At 49.7% G+C, this 19,847-nt stretch overlaps 1 protein-coding gene across 1 annotated transcript; it reads right to left on the bottom strand.

Annotated features, from left to right (window-relative positions):
• Positions 1-248: 248 nt before the first annotated feature.
• LOC132386334 (deleted in malignant brain tumors 1 protein-like) lies at positions 249-19,071 on the bottom strand. The gene is made up of 11 exons (XM_059958573.1): positions 18,991-19,071; positions 14,665-14,920; positions 12,357-12,671; positions 10,887-11,201; positions 9,172-9,486; positions 7,458-7,772; positions 5,991-6,305; positions 4,279-4,593; positions 2,567-2,881; positions 858-1,169; positions 249-334 (listed from the first exon to the last, which is right to left on the bottom strand). Exons 1-11 carry the CDS (start codon positions 19,069-19,071, stop codon positions 249-251), a joined length of 2,940 nt encoding a protein of 979 aa, XP_059814556.1.
• Positions 19,072-19,847: the final 776 nt, after the last annotated feature.

Consider the following 19,847-nt stretch of genomic DNA (forward strand, 5'->3'; position numbering starts at 1 on the left):
TACACCCCAGCCCACACCAATACCCACCCTGTACACTCCTCCATCACCTTAAAATTATTCCCTCATGTGAGTCATTTCTGTCCTGGGACTGTTGCCTCCCCCGGAGGGTCGTTCCTCCCATTACAGCCCGCACCAGTATCCAAGGCGGAATGCTTATTATTTAACGGGACAACCACAGTGGTACACTCACTGTCTACCTATTCCCTTTCCCTCTCCTCACAGACACCCAGGTACCTGCCTCCTGTAACTTAGGGGCTTCTATCCATCATCTCCTCATTCTCCCGTACGCACCAAAGGTCATCCAGATTCAACTCCAGTTCTTCAACGCACGACTCTGAGGAGCTGACACTCAGAGCCCGTATAGTTATCAGAGAGACTGCAGGTCTCCCAAAGTTCCCACATCTCCCATGAAGAACACACCACTGACCCTGGCCCCATTCTCATTGTAATACTCGACAGAAATAGACCAAGAGAAAAGGAAATTTACCTCGGCCTCCACCTCTACTTACTGATTCTCATGGCAGACAGACAGACAGACATACATACTTTATTGATCCCGAGGGAAATTGGGTATTGTTACAGCCGCAACAAGAACAGAAAGAAATAGAGCAATATAAAACCATAAATGATCAAATAATAATAAGTTAATCATGCCAAGTGGAAGTGAGTAAGTGCATCCAACTATGGCAGAGTCATCAGAAAACTTCCGAAGAAGGCAAGACTCTGTGTTGTAGTTGAGGAACTCGAGAAGGACAGAGATGCAGTCAGGTGACCAATCCGTTCAACATCGGAGTTCACTTAATTGCACACCGAAGGTTTCAGTGTAAAGCACACACTCGCTGCCCACACACACTCACCTGTGCAGGAGACTCCAGCGTCCTCTGCGTGGGAACAGTTATTCACATCCCATGGGCTGGCAGGGCACTGGTCGAGAGCAGGCTCTGTCCCCTTACACTTCACCCCATCCAGCCAGATCTTCCCAGTGCCCTCTCCGTAGGAGGCATCTGTTGTTACCGACTCAGATGTCCCACAGTTCAAAATCCTGCAGACCACGTCCGCTTCATTCTTATTCCAGTTCCTGCCACAGACGGTGCCCCAGGTAGAGTTATGATAGACCTCGACTCTCCCAGAGCACACGTTCCCGTTCACCAGCCGGACAGGGACCGGGCCTGGAACCGAGAAGGGAATGAGGTGAAAATGAGGATTCCCATATAGAAAGTTGAAGAGAGTGACATGAGAGAAGGCTGAGACTCTGTAATGTGAAACGGGGATTGGACTGAGGGGCAATGGGGTTAGACTGGGTGGGGTATGAATGATTGAGAGAAGGAACATCGAGCTCAGAGAACAGCACAGGAACAGGCCCTTCGGACCAACCTGATTCTGCTGACCAGGATGCCAGAGGGACTAATGCCAGCTGCCCACACACTGTCCATTTACCTCCGTACCTGCCAGTGAAATGTTAGTGTTTGATACCTGGTTTTTAAACATTGATGCTGTGATTACTGACACAACCTCCCCTGAAAGTGGTTTCCAGACACCACTAGCTGCATGAAAGAACTTGCCCCATAAATCTCCTTTACACATTCCCCCTCCAGTGCCCTGTGGTATTTGACATTTCCATCCTGGGAAAAACACTCGGAACCATCTGCCCTGTCCGTGCCTTGAATCAGTGGATGAATTTACTTCAGGTCTCCCCCAAGCAACATTCCTCTCCGGCAATGGCCACTTTGCTTTATTTTTGCCTTGACCACGTTCCTAATCACCTGCAGCCTGTCGAATGACTGGCCCCACTGGCTTTTTCAAAACTGCCACACAGATCCACAGGCCAACAGATCTGCTGACTGTAATCAGCCGAGAAGGTTAAACATGCTTGAGTTGCTCCCAGACAGCATCAGATTCTGAGGGGAGACATACACCATCTGACAAACAAGCAGATTTAGGCCATTTGGCACATCGAGTCGGATCTGACATTCGCATGGCTGATTAATTATCTTAATCAACTCCATTCTGCCTTCTCCTCGACATCCTGATTGATCAAGAACCTATGAAACTCTGCTTCAAATATCCCCGATCACTTGGCCTCCGCATCCACTCGTGTAAATGAATTCCACAGATCCACCACGTACTTGCTGATAAATATTCTTCCTCATCTGTAAAGAGATGACCTTCTATTCTGTGGTTGTGCCCTCGGTGGTAATTCCCTTAACCTCCCAGTCTCACCCCAATATCCCCTCACGTTTTCACAGTCTACATCTATCCTGGTGAAGCTCAAACCAAAAATCCCAACCGGGCAACGGGACAGGGCCTCTAATTGCTGGGAGCGAGGGAAATGCTCCTCCACCCTTTAACCGTTCGGACTCTGCAGTGATTTGGACAGCCTGCACTACAATCCGACTCTCTCCCAGCACCTGCAGCTGGACCTGACAACCAGGAACCACGGAGGATCAGGACCTTGAGAAGGACAGTGATGCAGTCAGGGCAACAATCTGCTCAACACTGGAGTTCACTCAATAGCACAGCAGAGGTTTCAGCGTAAAGCACACACTCGCTGCCCACCCACACTCACCTGTGCAGGAGACTCCAGCGTCCTCTGCGTGGGAACAGTTATTCACCCCCCATGGGCTGGCCGGGCACTGGTCGAGAGCAGGCTCTGTCCCCTTACACTTCACCCCATCCAGCCAGATCTTCCCAGTGCCCTCTCCGTAGGAGGCATCTGTTGTTACCGACTCAGATGTCCCACAGTTCAAAATCCTGCAGACCACGTCCGCTTCACTCCTATTCCAGCTCCTGCCACAGACGGTGCCCCAGGTAGAGTTATGATAGAGCTCGACTCTCCCAGAGCACATGTTGTTCCCGTTCACCAGCCGGACGGGGACTGGGCCTGGAACCGAGAAGGGAATGAGGTTAAAACAGGGATTCTCATATTGAAAGTTGATGAGAGTGACGTGCGAGAAGGCTGCGACTCTCCAATGTGAAACGGGGATTGGACTGAGGGGCAATGGGGTTACACTGGGTGGGGTATGAATGACTGAGGGAAGGAACATCGAGCTCAGAGAACAGCACAGGAACAGGCCTTTCGGACCAACCTGATTCTGCTGACCAGGATGCCAGAGGGACTAATGCCAGCTGCCCACACACTGTCCATTTACCACCATACCTGCCAGTGAAATGTTAGTGTTTGATACCTGGTTTTTAAACATTGATGCTGTGATTACTGACACAACCTCCCCTGAAAGTGGTTTCCAGACACCACTAGCTGCATGAAAGAACTTGCCCCATAAATCTCCTCTACGCATTCCCTCTCAAGTGCTCTGTGGTATTTGACATTTCCATCCTGGGAAAAACACTCTGAACCATCTGCCCTGTCTGTGCCTCGAATCAGTGGATGAATTTACTTCAGGTCTTCCCCAAGCAACATTCCTCTCCTGCAATGGCCACTTTGCTTTATTTTTGCCTTGACCACGTTCCTAATCACCTGCAGCCTGTCGAATGACTGGCCCCACTGGCTTTTTCAAAACTGCCACACAGATCCACAGGCCAACAGATCTGCCGACTGTAATCGGCCGAGAAGGTTAAACATGCTTGAGTTGCTCCCAGACAGCATCAGATTCTGAGGGGAGACTTACACCATCCGACAAACGAGCAGATTTAGGCCATTTGGCACATCGAGTCGGATCGAACATTCGCATGGCTGATTAATTATCTTAATCAACTGCATTCTGCCTTCTCCTCGACATCCTGATTGATCAAGAACCTATGAAACTCTGCTTCAAATATCCCCGATCACTTGGCCTCCGCATCCACTCGTGTAAATGAATTCCACAGATCCACCACGTACTTGCTGATAAATAATCTTCCTCATCTGTAAAGAGATGACCTTCTATTCTGTGGTTGTGCCCTCGGTGGTAATTCCCTTAACCTCCCAGTCTCACCCCAATATCCCCTCACGTTTTCACAGTCTACATCTATCCTGGTGAAGCTCAAACCAAAAATCCCAACCGGGCAACGGGACAGGGCCTCTAATTGCTGGGAGCGAGGGAAATGCTCCTCCAGCCTTTAACCGTTCGGACTCTGCAGGGATTTGGACAGCCTGCACTACAATCCGACTCTCTCCCAGCACCTGCAGCTGGACCTGACAACCAGGAACCACGGAGGATCAGGACCTTGAGAAGGACAGTGATGCAGTCAGGGCAACAATCTGCTCAACACTGGAGTTCACTCAATAGCACAGCAGAGGTTTCAGCGTAAAGCACACACTCGCTGCCCACCCACACTCACCTGTGCAGGAGACTCCAGCGTCCTCTGCGTGGGAACAGTTATTCACCCCCCATGGGCTGGCCGGGCACTGGTCGAGAGCAGGCTCTGTCCCCTTACACTTCACCCCATCCAGCCAGATCTTCCCAGTGCCCTCTCCGTAGGAGGCATCTGTTGTTACCGACTCAGATGTCCCACAGTTCAAAATCCTGCAGACCACGTCCGCTTCACTCCTATTCCAGCTCCTGCCACAGACGGTGCCCCAGGTAGAGTTATGATAGAGCTCGACTCTCCCAGAGCACATGTTGTTCCCGTTCACCAGCCGGACGGGGACTGGGCCTGGAACCGAGAAGGGAATGAGGTTAAAACAGGGATTCTCATATTGAAAGTTGATGAGAGTGACGTGCGAGAAGGCTGCGACTCTCCAATGTGAAACGGGGATTGGACTGAGGGGCAATGGGGTTACACTGGGTGGGGTATGAATGACTGAGGGAAGGAACATCGAGCTCAGAGAACAGCACAGGAACAGGCCTTTCGGACCAACCTGATTCTGCTGACCAGGATGCCAGAGGGACTAATGCCAGCTGCCCACACACTGTCCATTTACCTCCATAACTGCCAATAAAATGTTAGTGTTTGATACCTGGTTTTTAAACATTGATGCTGTGATTACTGACACAACCTCCCCTGAAAGTGGTTTCCAGACACCACTAGCTGCATGAAAGAACTTGCCCCATAAATCTCCTCTACGCATTCCCTCTCAAGTGCCCTGTGGTATTTGACATTTCCATCCTGGGAAAAACACTCTGAACCATCTGCCCTGTCCGTGCCTCGAATCAGTGGATGAATTTACTTTAGGTCTCCCCCAAGCAACATTCCTCTCCTGCAATGGCCACTTTGCTTTATTTTTGCCTTGACCACGTTCCTAATCACCTGCAGCCTGTCGAATGACTGGCCCCACTGGCTTTTTCAAAACTGCCACACAGATCCACAGGCCAACAGATCTGCCGACTGTAATCGGCCGAGAAGGTTAAACATGCTTGAGTTGCTCCCAGACAGCATCAGATTCTGAGGGGAGACTTACACCATCCGACAAACGAGCAGATTTAGGCCATTTGGCACATCGAGTCGGATCGAACATTCGCATGGCTGATTAATTATCTTAATCAACTGCATTCTGCCTTCTCCTCGACATCCTGATTGATCAAGAACCTATGAAACTCTGCTTCAAATATCCCCGATCACTTGGCCTCCGCATCCACCCGTGGAAATGAATTCCACAGATTCACCACGTACTTGCTGATAAATATTCTTCCTCATCTGTAAAGAAATGTCCTTCTATTCTGAGGATGTGCCCTCGGTGGTAATTCCCATAACCTCCCAGTCTCACCCCAATATCCTGTCACGTTTTCACAGTCTACATCTATCCTGGTGAAGCTCAAACCAAAAATCCCAACCCGGCAACGGGACAGGGCCTCTAATTGCTGGGAGCGAGGGAAATGCTCCTCCACCCTTTAACCGTTCGGACTCTGCAGTGATTTGGACAGCCTGCACTACAATCCGACTCTCTCCCAGCACCTGCAGCTGGACCTGACAACCAGGAACCACGGAGGATCAGGACCTTGAGAAGGACAGTGATGCAGTCAGGGCAACAATCTGCTCAACACTGGAGTTCACTCAATAGCACAGCAGAGGTTTCAGCGTAAAGCACACACTCGCTGCCCACCCACACTCACCTGTGCAGGAGACTCCAGCGTCCTCTGCGTGGGAACAGTTATTCACCCCCCATGGGCTGGCCGGGCACTGGTCGAGAGCAGGCTCTGTCCCCTTACACTTCACCCCATCCAGCCAGATCTTCCCAGTGCCCTCTCCGTAGGAGGCATCTGTTGTTACCGACTCAGATGTCCCACAGTTCAAAATCCTGCAGACCACGTCCGCTTCACTCCTATTCCAGCTCCTGCCACAGACGGTGCCCCAGGTAGAGTTATGATAGACCTCGACTCTCCCAGAGCACATGTTGTTCCCGTTCACCAGCCGGACGGGGACCGGGCCTGAAACAGATCAGGGAGAGGGGAGGGTGGTGTGGGGGGAGGGGGGGTTCCAGTTAGTTCACTCCTGGTAATGTCCCTATTTTGCCTCAGAGTGGCCACTCGGTTCCCTCGAACAAACAATATTACAGCACACTACACTCACTTGGCCCATGATGTTAATCTCTTCCAAGATCAATCCCACATCAACCTCCATTTTTCGGTCATTCCTGTGAAGTCCCTAATGTGTCTGTCTCGGCCACCACCCCTGACAGCACATTCTATACATCCTCCACTCTCTGTGTGAAACCTGACCTCTGACTGCACCCCAGCCCACCCCAATACCCACCCTATACCTTCCTCCATCATTTTCAAATTATTCCCTCATGTGAGTCATTTCTGTCCTGGGACTGTTGCCTCCCCCGGAGGGTCGTTCCTCCCATTACAGCCCGCACCAGTATCCAAGGCGGAATGCTTATTATTTAACGGGACAACCACAGTGGTACACTCACTGTCTCCCTATTCCCTTTCCCTCTCCTCATAGACACCCAGGTACCTGCCTCCTGCAACTTAGGGGCTTCTATCCATCATCTCCTCATTCTCCCGTACGCACCAAAGGCCATCCAGATTCAACTCCAGTTCTTCAACGCACAACTCTGAGGAGCTGACACTCAGAGCCCGTATAGTTATCAGAGAGACTGCAGGTCTCCCAAAGTTCCCACACCTCCCATGAAGAACACACCACTGACCCTGGCCCCATTCTCACTGTAATACTCGACAGAAATAGACCAAGAGAAAAGGAAATTTACCTCGGCCTCCACCTCTACTTACTGATTCTCATGGCAGACAGACAGACAGACATACTTTATTGATCCCGAGGGAAATTGGGTTTTGTTACAGCCGCACCAAGAACAGTGAAGAAATATAGCAATATAAAACCATAAATGATTAAATAATAATAAGTTAATCATGCCAAGTGGAAGTGAGTAAGTGCATCCAACTATGGCAGAGTCATCAGAAAACTTCCGAAGAAGGCAAGACTCTGTGTTGTAGTTGAGGAACTCGAGAAGGACAGAGATGCAGTCAGGTGAACAATCCGTTCAACATCGGAGTTCACTTAATTGCACACCGAAGGTTTCAGTGTAAAGCACACACTCGCTGCCCACCCACACTCACCTGTGCAGGAGACTCCAGCGTCCTCTGCGTGGGAGCAGTTATTCACCCCCCATGGGCTGGCAGGGCACTGGTCGAGAGCAGGCTCTGTCCCCTTACACTTCACCCCATCCAGCCAGATCTTCCCAGTGCCCTCTCCGTAGGAGGCATCTGTTGTTACCGACTCAGATGTCCCACAGTTCAAAATCCTGCAGACCACGTCCGCTTCACTCCTATTCCAGCTCCTGTCACAGACGGTGCCCCAGGTAGAGTTATGATAGACCTCGACTCTCCCAGAGCACATGTTGTTCCCGTTCACCAGCCGGACGGAGACCGGGCCTGGAACCGAGAAGGGAATGAGGATTAAATGAGGATTCCCATATTGAAAGTTGATGAGAGTGACGTGCCAGAAGGCTGAGACTCTACAATGTGAAACGGGGATTTGACTGAGGGGCAATGGGGTTACAATGGGTGGGGTATGAATGACTGAGGGAAGGAACCTCAAGCTCAGAGAACAGCACAGGAACAGGCCCTTCGGACCAACCTGATTCTGCTGACCAGGATGCCAGAGGGACTAATGCCAGCTGCCCACACACTGTCCATTTACCTCCGTACCTGCCAGTGAAATGTTAGTGTTTGATACCTGGTTTTTAAACATTGATGCTGTGATTACTGACACAACCTCCCCTGAAAGTGGTTTCCAGACACCACTAGCTGCATGAAAGAACTTGCCCCATAAATCTCGTTTTACACATTCCCCCTCCAGTGCCCTGTGGTATTTGACATTTCCATCTTGGGAAAAACACTCTGAAGCATCTGCCCTGTCCGTGCCTCAAATCAGTGGATGAATTTACTTCAGGTCTCCCCCAAGCAACATTCCTCTCCTGCAATGGCCACTTTGCTTTATTTTTGCCTTGACCACGTTCCTAATCACCTGCAGCCTGTCGAATGACTGGCCCCACTGGCTTTTTCAAAACTGCCACACAGATCCACAGGCCAACAGATCTGCTGACTGAAGTAGGGCCGAGAAGGTTAAACATGCTTGAGTTGCTCCCAGACAGCATCAGATTCTGAGGGGAGACTTACACCAACAGACAAGCGAGCAGATTTAGGCCATTTGGCACATCGAGTCGGATCTGACATTCGCATGGCTGATTAATTATCTTAATCAACTGCATTCTGCCTTCTCCTCGACATCCTGATTGATCAAGAACCTATGAAACTCTGCTTCAAATATCCCCGATCACTTGGCCTCCGCATCCACCCGTGGAAATGAATTCCACAGATTCACCACGTACTTGCTGATAAATATTCTTCCTCATCTATAAAGAAATGTCCTTCTATTCTGAGGATGTGCCCTCGGTGGTAATTCCCTTAACCTCCCAGTCTCACCCCAATATCCCCTCACGTTTTCACAGTCTACATCTATCCTGGTGAAGCTCAATCCAAAAATCCCAACCAGGCAACGGGACAGGGCCTCTAATTGCTGGGAGCGAGGGAAATGCTCCTCCACCCTTTAACCGTTCGGACTCTGCAGTGATTTGGACAGCCTGCACTACAATCCGACTCTCTCCCAGCACCTGCAGCTGGACCTGACAACCAGGAACCACGGAGGATCAGGACCTTGAGAAGGACAGTGATGCAGTCAGGGCAACAATCTGCTCAACACTGGAGTTCACTCAATAGCACAGCAGAGGTTTCAGTGTAAAGCACACACTCGCTGCCCACACACACTCACCTGTGCAGGAGACTCCAGCGTCCTCTGCGTGGGAGCAGTTATTCACCCCCCATGGGCTGGCAGGGCACTGGTCGAGAGCAGGCTCTGTTCCTTTACACTTCACCCCATCCAGCCAGATCTTCCCAGTGCCCTCTCCGTAGGAGGCATCTGTTGTTACCGACTCAGATGTCCCACAGTTCAAAATCCTGCAGACCACGTCCGCTTCACTCCTATTCCAGCTCCTGCCACAGACGGTGCCCCAGGTAGAGTTATGATAGACCTCGACTCTCCCAGAGCAAATGTTGTTCCCGTTCACCAGCCGGACGGGGACCGGGCCTGGAAACGAGAAGGGAATGAGGTTAAAATGAGGATTCCCATATTGAAAGTTGATGAGAGTGACGTGAGAGAAGGCTGAGACTCTGCAATGTGAAACGGGGATTGGACTGGGGGGCAATGGGGTTAGTCTGGGTGGGGTATGAATGACTGAGGGAAGGAACATCGAGCTCAGAGAACAGCACAGGAACAGGCCCTTCGGACCAACCTGATTCTGCTGACCAGGATGCCAGAGGGACTAATGCCAGCTGCCCACACACTGTCCATTTACCTCCGTACCTGCCAGTGAAATGTTAGTGTTTGATACCTGGTTTTTAAACATTGATGCTGTGATTACTGACACAACCTCCCCTGAAAGTGGTTTCCAGACACCACTAGCTGCATGAAAGAACTTGCCCCATAAATCTCCTCTACACATTCCCCCTCCAGTGCCCTGTAGTATTTGACATTTCCATCCTGGGAAAAACACTCTGAAGCATCTGCCCTGTCCGTGCCTCGAATCTGTGGATGAATTTACTTCAGGTCTCCCCCAAGCAACATTCCTCTCCTGCAATGGCTACTTTGCTTTATTTTTGCCTTGACCACGTTCCTAATCACCTGCAGCCTGTCGAATGACTGGCCCCACTGGCTTTTTCAAAACTGCCACACAGATCCACAGGCCAACAGATCTGCCGACTGTAATCGGCCGAGAAGGTTAAACATGCTTGAGTTGCTCCCAGACAGCATCAGATTCTGAGGGGAGACTTACACCAACAGACAAACGAGCAGATTTAGGCCATTTGGCACATCGAGTCAGATCTGACATTCGCATGGCTGATTAATTATCTTAATCAACTGCATTCTGCCTTCTCCTCGACATCCTGATTGACCAAGAACCTATGAAACTCTGCTTCAAATATCCCCGATCACTTGGCCTCCGCATCCACTCATGTAAATGAATTCCACAGATTCACCACGTACTTGCTGATAAATATTCTTCCTCATCTGTAAAGAAATGTCCTTCTATTCCGAGGTTGTGCCCTCGGAGGTAATTCCCTTAACCTCCCAGTTTCACCCCACTATCCCCTCACGTTTTCACAGTCTACCTCCTCTATCCTGGTCAAGGTCAATCCAAAAATCCCAACCCGGCAACGGGACAGGGCCTCTAATTGCTGGGAGCGAGGGAAATGCTCCTCCACCCTTTAACCGTTCGGACTCTGCAGTGATTTGGACAGCCTGCACTACAATCCGACTCTCTCCCAGCACCTGCAGCTGGACCTGACAACCAGGAACCACGGAGGATCAGGACCTTGAGAAGGACAGTGATGCAGTCAGGGCAACAATCTGCTCAACACTGGAGTTCACTCAATAGCACAGCAGAGGTTTCAGTGTAAAGCACACACCCGCTGCCCACACACACTCACCTGTGCAGGAGACGCCAGCGTCCTGTGCGTGGGAGCAGTTATTCACCCCCCATGGGCTGGCAGGGCACTGGTCGAGAGCAGGCTCTGTCCCCTTACACTTCACCCCATCCAGCCAGATCTTCCCAGTGCCCTCTCCGTAGGAGGCATCTGTTGTTACCGACTCAGATGTCCCACAGTTCAACACCCTGCAGACCACGTCTGCTTCACTCCTATTCCAGCTCCTGCCACAGACGGTGCCCCAGGTAGAGTTATGATAGACCTCGACTCTCCCAGAGCACATGTTGTTCCCGTTCACCAGCCGGACGGGGACCGGGCCTGAAACAGATCAGAGAGAGGGGAGGGTGGTGTGGGGGGAGGGGGGGTTCCAGTTAGTTCACTCCTGGTAATGTACCTATTGTGCCTCAGAGTGGCCACTCGGTTCCCTGGAACAAACAATATTACAGCACACTACACTCACTTGGCCCATGATGTTAATCTCTTCCAAGATCAATCCCAGAAAACCCTCCATTTTTCGGTCATTCCTGTGAACTCCTGAATGTGTCTGTCTCTACCACCACCTCTGACAGCACATTCTATACATCCTCCACTCTGTGTGTAAAACCAGACCTCTGACTACACCCCAGCCCACCCCAATACCCACCCTGTACCCTCCTCCATCACCTTAAAATTATTCCCTCATGTGAGTCATTTCTGTCCTGGGACTGTTGCCTCCCCCGGAGGGTCGTTCCTCCCATTACAGCCCGCACCAGTATCCAAGACGGAATGCTTATTATTTAACGGGACAACCACAGTGGTACACTCACTGTCTACCTATTCCCTTTCCCTCTCCTCACAGACACGCAGGTACCTGCCTCCTGTAACTTAGGGGCTTCTATCCATCATCTCCTCATTCACCCGTACGCACCAAAGGTCATCCAGATTCAACTCCAGTTCTTCAACGCACGACTCTGAGGAGCTGACACTCAGAGCCCGTATAGTTATCAGAGAGACTGCAGGTCTCCCAAAGTTCCCACATCTCCCATGAAGAACACACCACTGACCCTGGCCCCATTCTCACTGTAATACTCGACAGAAATAGACCAAGAGAAAAGGAAATTTACCTCGGCCTCCACCTCTACTTACTGATTCTCATGGCAGACAGACAGACAGACATACATACTTTATTGATCCCGAGGGAAATTCGGTTTTGTTACAGCCGCAACAAGAACAGAAAGAAATATAGCAATATAAAACCAGAAATGATCAAATAATAATAAGTTAATCATGCCAAGTGGAAGTGAGTAAGTGCATCCAACTATGGCAGAGTAATCAGAAAACTTCTGAAGAAGGCAAGACTCTGTGTTGTAGTTGAGGAACTCGAGAAGGACAGAGATGCAGTCAGGTGACCAATCCGTTTAACATCGGAGTTCACTTAATTGCACACCGAAGGTTTCAGTGTAAAGCACACACTCGCTGCCCACCCACACTCACCTGTGCAGGAGACTCCAGCGTCCTCTGTGTGGGAGCAGTTATTCACCCCCCATGGGCTGGCAGGGCACTGGTCGAGAGCAGGCTCTGTCCCGTTACACTTCACCCCATCCAGCCAGATCTTCCCAGTGCCCTCTCCGTAGGAGGCATCTGTTGTTACCGACTCAGATGTCCCACAGTTCAAAATCCTGCAGACCACGTCCGCTTCACTCCTATTCCAGCTCCTGCCACAGACGGTGCCCCAGGTAGAGTTATGATAGACCTCGACTCTCCCAGAGCACATGTTGTTCCCGTTCACCAGCCGGATGGGGACCGGGCCTGGACAGAGGTGGGAATGAGGGTTCAGTCTCTGAAAGGTGACAGGGAGAGGGGAATCATGGGGGGGGGGGGGGAAGTGAGAGGTGACGAGAGTGACGGGGAGAAGGGTTACACTGTACTTCCACTGCTTCTTCCGATAAGGCAACTGGAACTGAACGGGAGGGAGTTCAGGTGTTCGGGAGAGGGGAATCATGGTGGGAAAAGCTAATGGAAGAAGGGAGTGAGTGGGAAGCACCAGAAAGACCCACCCACTGCCCATGGCACTCCACCTCTGCCTCCTGTGCCAGGGCCGTCCCACAGCACTCCACCCTCTCCATTACCAACAGCCTTTGCTCCTGCCAGGTTTTCAAACTTGCTCCCTGCTGCAGGTTGACAAATACTGGACTGTGCTGAAGTCTTGGGCACGTGTGAGTGATGATTAACCTGACTCCAATATGGGTTTCCAGAGCGGGAAGGAGGCTGGCAAGGGGGAAATGAGAGGGGACGGAGCGGAGAGCACCAGTGAGATATCCTGTAATGATCAATGAACCGATTGACGTGGGTGGGCAGAGAGTCTGAGGCATGAGACAGAGAAGAGAGGGAGAGAGATAGAGAGAGAAAGTAAGTTAGAGAGTGGTGGAGAGAAGATAGAGGGAGCGGGATACAGAGGGAGAGAGGGGACAGAGAGGAGGGGGAGAGAGTTAGTGAGAGAGAGAGAAAGAGGGCGAAAGAGAAGGAGATAGAGAAATTGAGAGAGCGAGGACAGAGACAAGATAGAGGGAGGGAGATACAGAGAAAGAGAGAATGGTGAAGAGAGAGGAGAGAGAGGAGAGAGAGAAGGAGATTGAGAGGGAGGAAGATAGAGAAACGAGGTAGAGCAGTAGAGATAGGGAGAGGGGGAGGAAGGGAGGGAGAGAGAAAGTGAGTCAGAGAGCAGTGGAGATAGAAGATGGATAGAGGGTACAGAGGGAGAGATAGGGGTGAAGAGAGAGGGTGGGAGGGGGGTAGAGAGAGGGAGAGGGAGAGTGAGAGAAAGGGGAAAGGAGATAGTGAGGGAGGGAAATGGAGATAGAGAGAGAGAGGGAAGAGAAAGGGTGAGAGATAGAGGGAGAGAAAGAAGGCGAGAGAGAAGCAGATTGAGAGGGAGAGTGATAGAGACAGAAATCATAATAGAGGGCAGTGGAGATAGAGAGACGATTGAGGGGGGATAGAGAGGGAGAGAGACAGAGGGACAGAGTTAGAGAAATGAGAGAGGTAAAGATATAGAGGGGGGATATAGAGGGAGACAGAGGGGAGAGGGGACAGAGAGAGTGAGAGAGGAAGAGGGAGAGAGGGTGATAGAGAGAAAGCAAGTTAGAGAGCAGTGGGTGAGAGAGAGTAGATGGAGAAAGGGGCGTATAGAGAGAGAGGGGGACAGGGAGAGAGGGGTAGAGAGGGAGGAGGGGTGAGGAGGGTAGAGAGAGGGAGGGTGAGACAAACAGAAGGAGATTGAGAAGGAGGGAGATAGAGTGCAGTGTAGAGAGAAAATAGAGAGAGGGACAGGGAGAGAGGGAGAGGGGAGATAGAGAGAGGGAGAGAGGGGGAGAGAGAAAACGGGGAGAGAGGGAGGCAGGAGAGAGAGAGGGGAAACAAGATAAAAACCCTATCTAACAAAATCCTTTGCATAGGTTGTGCTGGAATGGTTTTGGGGTGTTCAACACTTGTGAAATCTGGAAGAGACTCTACAAAGCTGAACAAGGAAAAGAGACTGAACTACTGTCACAGTAAGATTTCCCAGCTCAGGATATGTTAGAGTTCCATGTTGTCTGTGTCTAGAGAACCTTCTGAATTCAGGCTCTTCTTTGTGGGAATTTTCATTTGTCATATCTTTTCTCATCAACACTTTATCACGTGCCTCTTTTTCTTGTTGAGTTGCAGACTGACTTGGGACTGACCATCTGCCATCAGCTAGGGTACGGTGATTACACACTTCCTCATTTCCCAGGCTTTTCTTCAGGGCGGACAGGCTTGTTACTTTCTGCAGTGGATTCCTCGGTATCAGGTAAGCAACTTGCATTTCTTTGGGATTCCTGCACTGGGTCTGCAACTGGAGTAGCTGTTAATGGCTGGTATGGGCTTGGGTTGGAGCCCACAATCCTTAGTTGTAACTGTTCACAGGTTTCTTGACTCTCAGTAGGTTCATCTACTATGTCAAGTCTTGGTCTGAGGTAATAAACCTCATCCTCTTCAGAGTCAACTGGATTTTCCTCCTCTTCAGCTAACTGTTCATTCTTAGTCAGAAGCGGGATATGACCACTAGTGGAGCTACAACCTGGCACTCAACGTCAGTAAGACAAAAGGGCTGATTGTGGACTTCAGGAAGGTTAAGATGAAGGAAGACATACCAATCCTCATAGAGGGATCAGAAGTGGAGAGAGTGAGCAGCTTCAAGTTCCTGGGTGTCAAGATCTCTGAGGATCTAACCTGGTCCCAAAATATCGATGTAGTCATGAAGAAGGCAAGACAGTGGCAGTGACAGTGACAGTGACAGTGACAGTGACTTCATTAGGAGTTTGAAGAGATTTGGTACTTCAACAAATACACTCAAAAACTTTTACTGATGTACTGTGGAGAACATTCTGACAGGCTGCATCACTGTCAGGTATGGGGTGTCTACTGCACAGGACCGAAAGAAGCTGCAGAGGTTGTAAATCTAGCCTTCAAAGTACCCAGGACACCTTCAAGGAGTGGTGTCTCAGAAAAGCAGCGTCCATTATTAAGGACCTGCAGCACCCAGTGCAAGCCCTTTTCTCACTGTTACCATCAGGTAGGAGGTACAGAAGCCTGAAGGCACACACTCAGAGATTCAGGAACAGCTTCTTCTCTTCTGCCATCCGATTCCTAAATGGACATTGAACCTGTGAACACTACCTCATATTTTTAATATATATTATTTCTGGTTTTTGCACGATTTTAATCTATTCAATTTACATATGTTGTTATTTATTTATTTTTCTTCTATATTATGTATTGCATTGAACTGCTGCTGCTAAGTTAACAAATTTCACATCACATACTGGTGATAATAAATTGGATTCTGATTCTGACCATATCTGGTCTTGTTTCAATCTGCCATTTCCCATGAGTACTCCCGAGCAGCTGCATCACTGCCTGGTTTGGAAATTGCACTGTCTCGGATCACAAGACACTGCAACGGATAGTGAGGTCAGCTGAGAAGATCATCGGGGTCTCTCTTCCCGCCATCACGGACATTTACACTACACAAAGCAAACAGCATTATGAAGGACCCCACACACCCCTCATACAAACTCTTCTCCCTCCTGTCATCTGGGAAAAGGCACCGGAGCATTTGGGCTCTCACGACCAGACTATGCAACAGTTTCTTCCCCCAAGCTATCACACTCCTCAATACCCAGAGTCTGGACTGACACCAACTTACTGTCCTCCACTGTGCCTGTTGTCCTGCTTATTATTTATTGGGTTGTCATCCAAACATCAATTCACATGGACTACAGCCATTCATCTCATTCTTAGTACAATTATAAGTATGGACGGGTTTCACAAATTCTCGCCAGTGATTTTTGTCTTTTGTCCCCAGGGTTCCCAACGTATTTAAGAGGGTCCTGTTAAACCTCTTGACAGGGTTTCCTCTGGGATGATATGGTGTAGTTCTGACTTTTTGAATTCCAGCTATCTCACAATTCTCTAATCAAGTAGGTTTCTAAATCAGGCCTCTAATTGCTGTGTAGGTGCTTGGGATAATCATAATGCAAGGTGAAATGCTCCCATAGGCACTTTGAAACCAACTTGGGTTTTTGATTAGGTGTAGCAAGTAATAATTGTATTGTTAATAAATGTAGTAATTGTACAAGGCATTGGTAAGGCCAGATTTGGAGTACTGTGTACAGTTCTTGTCAACGAATTATAGGAACGATATCAACAAAATAGAGAAAGTACAGAGAAGATTTACCAGAATGTTACCTGGGTTTCAGCAGCTAAGTTACAGGGAAAGTTAGGTCTTTATTCTTTGGAGCGTAGAAGGTTGAGGGGGGACTTGATAGAGGTACTTAAAATAATGGGGGAGATAGATCGAATTGATGTGGATAGGCTTTTTCCACTTGTGTGATGAGCAAACCAGGTGGAGATGGGGTCCAGAGTTGACCCCCCCATGAACTGGGGGGAGGGGGAGGCTTTTTCCATTGAGAGAAGGGGAGAGGGCAATGCGACGCAGCTTGCAGTGGCCACTCTGGAGCTGATTATCTGTTGGGTGCCGTGCACAATCATAATCGATTGAAAATGGACATGGGAGCACGGAGGAACATCTCCAGGAAGACCTTCTTCGTTGCTGCTGCTGCTGTGAGGTCCAGGACTCTGCTGGGAAGAACAGGCCCCAGTCCTCGGGGTCGCGTTGCCGATGGCCGTTGGCGGGGGGGTCTTAATAGGCTCGGCACAGGATGGTGTTCAGAGAAGCTGTTCCGGAAGGGATGGTCGTCGGCTCGGAGGTGCGACAGACTCGGAATCTGCTGCGGTCAGGTCACTTTCAGCGTGTGCCGCGTCTGCGAGGCTGAGTCAGGCGGCGCCGTGGAAGTCCATAGCGGGGGTATTCCCTTCTGCCGCTGGCGTGGGATGGCGAGTCTGTCGGGACCCTGGGGACTTGTGGAAACTGTTTGGTGATTTCTTTTGAACTTATAGTCCTTTAACATCGTTGGACTATTTTTACTGTGCCTATGGTCTGTTTTTTTAAAATCAATTATGCTATTGTTTGCACTGTTGTAACTATGTGGTTTTGTGCAGGTCTTGTAGCTTTAGTTTTTGGTCTTGTTTATCTGGTAGATTTGGAGCTCCTTTCCGGGGAACACGCTAGACGGTAGCGCGATATTAATATGCAGCAGCCTCTCCGGACTCTGGATTGGGGATTGCCAAACATTATGTGGATTTTCTGGTGTAGTCTGTTTCGTCATGCGCTTTGTGATATCATTCTGGAGGAACGTTGTCTCATTTTTTAACTGAATTGCATTTGTGGTTTCTGAATGACTATAATCTGAATCTGAACCTGATTCAAACAAGATTTGAGAGTTTGGGACAAAAGTTCAAAGGGTAACACGAGGGAGAGTTTCTTTACTCAGAGAGTGGTAGCTGTGTGGAACGAGCTTCCAGTAGAAGTGGTAGAGGCAGGTTCGGTATTGTCATTTAAAGTAAAATTGGATAGGTATATGGACAGGAAAGGAATGGAGGGTTATGGGCTGAGTGCAGGTCGGTGGGACTAGGTGAGAGTAAGCGTCAGCACGGACTAGAAGGGCCGGGATGGGCTGTTTCTGTGCTGTAATTGTTATATGGTAGCAATATCCAAAACATATTTAGTGAAATGATCAGTTATTACTAACACATCTTTCGTGTTACTTTGATAAAGTCCATGCAGAGCAGCTTCAAGGACGAGTAGTCACTATATTCACTAACAGAGCAGATTTCTCAGGCAAAGTCTCTCTCCTTACGCATCTTGAAACCGCATGCTTTAATCTTGTGTTCCACATCAGCAGACATCTTGAGCCAATAGAACCAGCTTCTGACTAAATACGAAATACCCAAGCGACCAACGGCATCGTGAAGACTCTTTCGTACATCAGATTGAAACTTTTCAGGTAAATCAAGCTGGTATGTTGTTTTATCTCCGGTTCATCTTTGTCGTCTTTTAGCTGTAGGTGACCCCATTCTCAGGGTAGTCTGGGGATTGCGTTTCTCACTGAAGGGGATGATTTTTCTCCACTTTCCACCTGCTTGATGACTTCCCTAATACAGGATCTGCTAACTAGGAGTCTGTAATCTCAGCATCAGGGAGATGAGAAATGACTGGTAATCCCCCACACTCATCCTCTTGTGCGTAACTGTCTGGAATAACACTTGAATGTATCGTTAAGGATCGAACATCTGCGGCAGGTTTTCTTTGTTGGATAAGACAACCCTCATTTTCAGCTTATACAACATCAGCACTAACATCACCTGCATCACCCAAATTCAGCAGATGCTTCTCAGGAATCTTCAAGATGTGTTCCAACTCTTTGTTTCACCTTGTTTCACACCTTGGTGTGATGGGGGCATGCTCTGTCCCCATTTGCCCCACACAGGAATTGCTTTGGAGTGCCCTGGCACCACTCCCTCTCATTCCCTCTCTTTTCTGCTACGAGCACCGGATTGGGTTCAAAGCCGCAACAGCTGGCTCTGTGCCAATCTTCACCACATTTAAAACAGTACCAAGGGCTTTGTTTTACCCTTGGCTGTTTGTCAGTGGTTGTGGAATCTTGTTTATCCCGTGTGTCAGCCTTTCCTGTTGGTGACATCTCACTGGCTGCCTTCGAGCTGGCTTTTCCGTAGCTGTCCCGTAGCTTGTAGAGTCACTGGCTTTTCCGTAGCTGTCCCGTAGCATGTAGAGTCACTGGCTTTCACCGTCTGCTGTCCGGTAGCTTGTAGAGTCACTGGCTTTTACCGTCTGCTGTCCCGTAGCTTGTAGAGTCACTGGCTTTTACCGTCTGCTGTCCCGTAGCTTGTAGAGTCACTGGCTTTCACCGTCTGCTGTCCCGTAGCTTGTAGAGTCACTGGCTTTCACCGTCTGCTGTCCCGTAGCTTGTAGAGTCACTGGCTTTCACCGTCTGCTGTCCCGTAGCTTGTAGAGTCACTGGCTTTTACCGTCAGCTGTTCCGTAGCTTGTAGAGTCACTGGCTTTCACCGTCTGCTGTCCCGTAGCTTGTAGAGTCACTGGCTTTTACCGTCAGCTGCCCCGTAGCTTGTAGAGTCACTGGCTTTCACCGTCTGCTGTCCCGTAGCTTGTAGAGTCACTGGCTTTTACCGTCAGCTGTTCCGTAGCTTGTAGAGTCACTGGCTTTCACCGTCTGCTGTCCCGTAGCTTGTAGAGTCACTGGCTTTTACCGTCTGCTGTCCCGTAGCTTGTAGAGTCACTGGCTTTTACCGTCTGCTGTCCCGTAGCTTGTAGAGTCTCTGGCTTTCACCGTCTGCTGCCCCGTAGCTTGTAGAGTCACTGGCTTTCACCGTCTGCTGCCCCGTAGCTTGTAGAGTCACTGGCTTTTACCGTCTGCTGTCCTGTAGCTTGTAGAGTCTCTGGCTTTCACCATCTGCTGTCCCGTAGCTTGTAGAGTCACTGGCTTTTACCGTCTGCTGTCCCGTAGCTTGTAGGGTCACTGGCTT

The sequence above is a fragment of the Hypanus sabinus genome, unplaced genomic scaffold, assembly GCF_030144855.1.
Source record: "Hypanus sabinus isolate sHypSab1 unplaced genomic scaffold, sHypSab1.hap1 scaffold_1096, whole genome shotgun sequence".
Taxonomy (NCBI): domain Eukaryota; kingdom Metazoa; phylum Chordata; class Chondrichthyes; order Myliobatiformes; family Dasyatidae; genus Hypanus; species Hypanus sabinus.

Excerpts from the sequence above, each read along its gene's own strand:
- LOC132386334 (XM_059958573.1), bottom strand. The coding sequence starts at position 19,071 with ATGCTACGGGACAGCTACGGAAAAGCCAGTGACTCTACAAGCTACGGG. Across the intron at positions 11,202-12,356 it reads CGCTGGAGTCTCCTGCACAG|GCCCGGTCCCCGTCCGGCTG; the intron begins GTGAGTGTGGGT and ends GATCTGTTTCAG. Across the intron at positions 2,882-4,278 it reads CGCTGGAGTCTCCTGCACAG|GCCCAGTCCCCGTCCGGCTG; the intron begins GTGAGTGTGGGT and ends TCTCGGTTCCAG.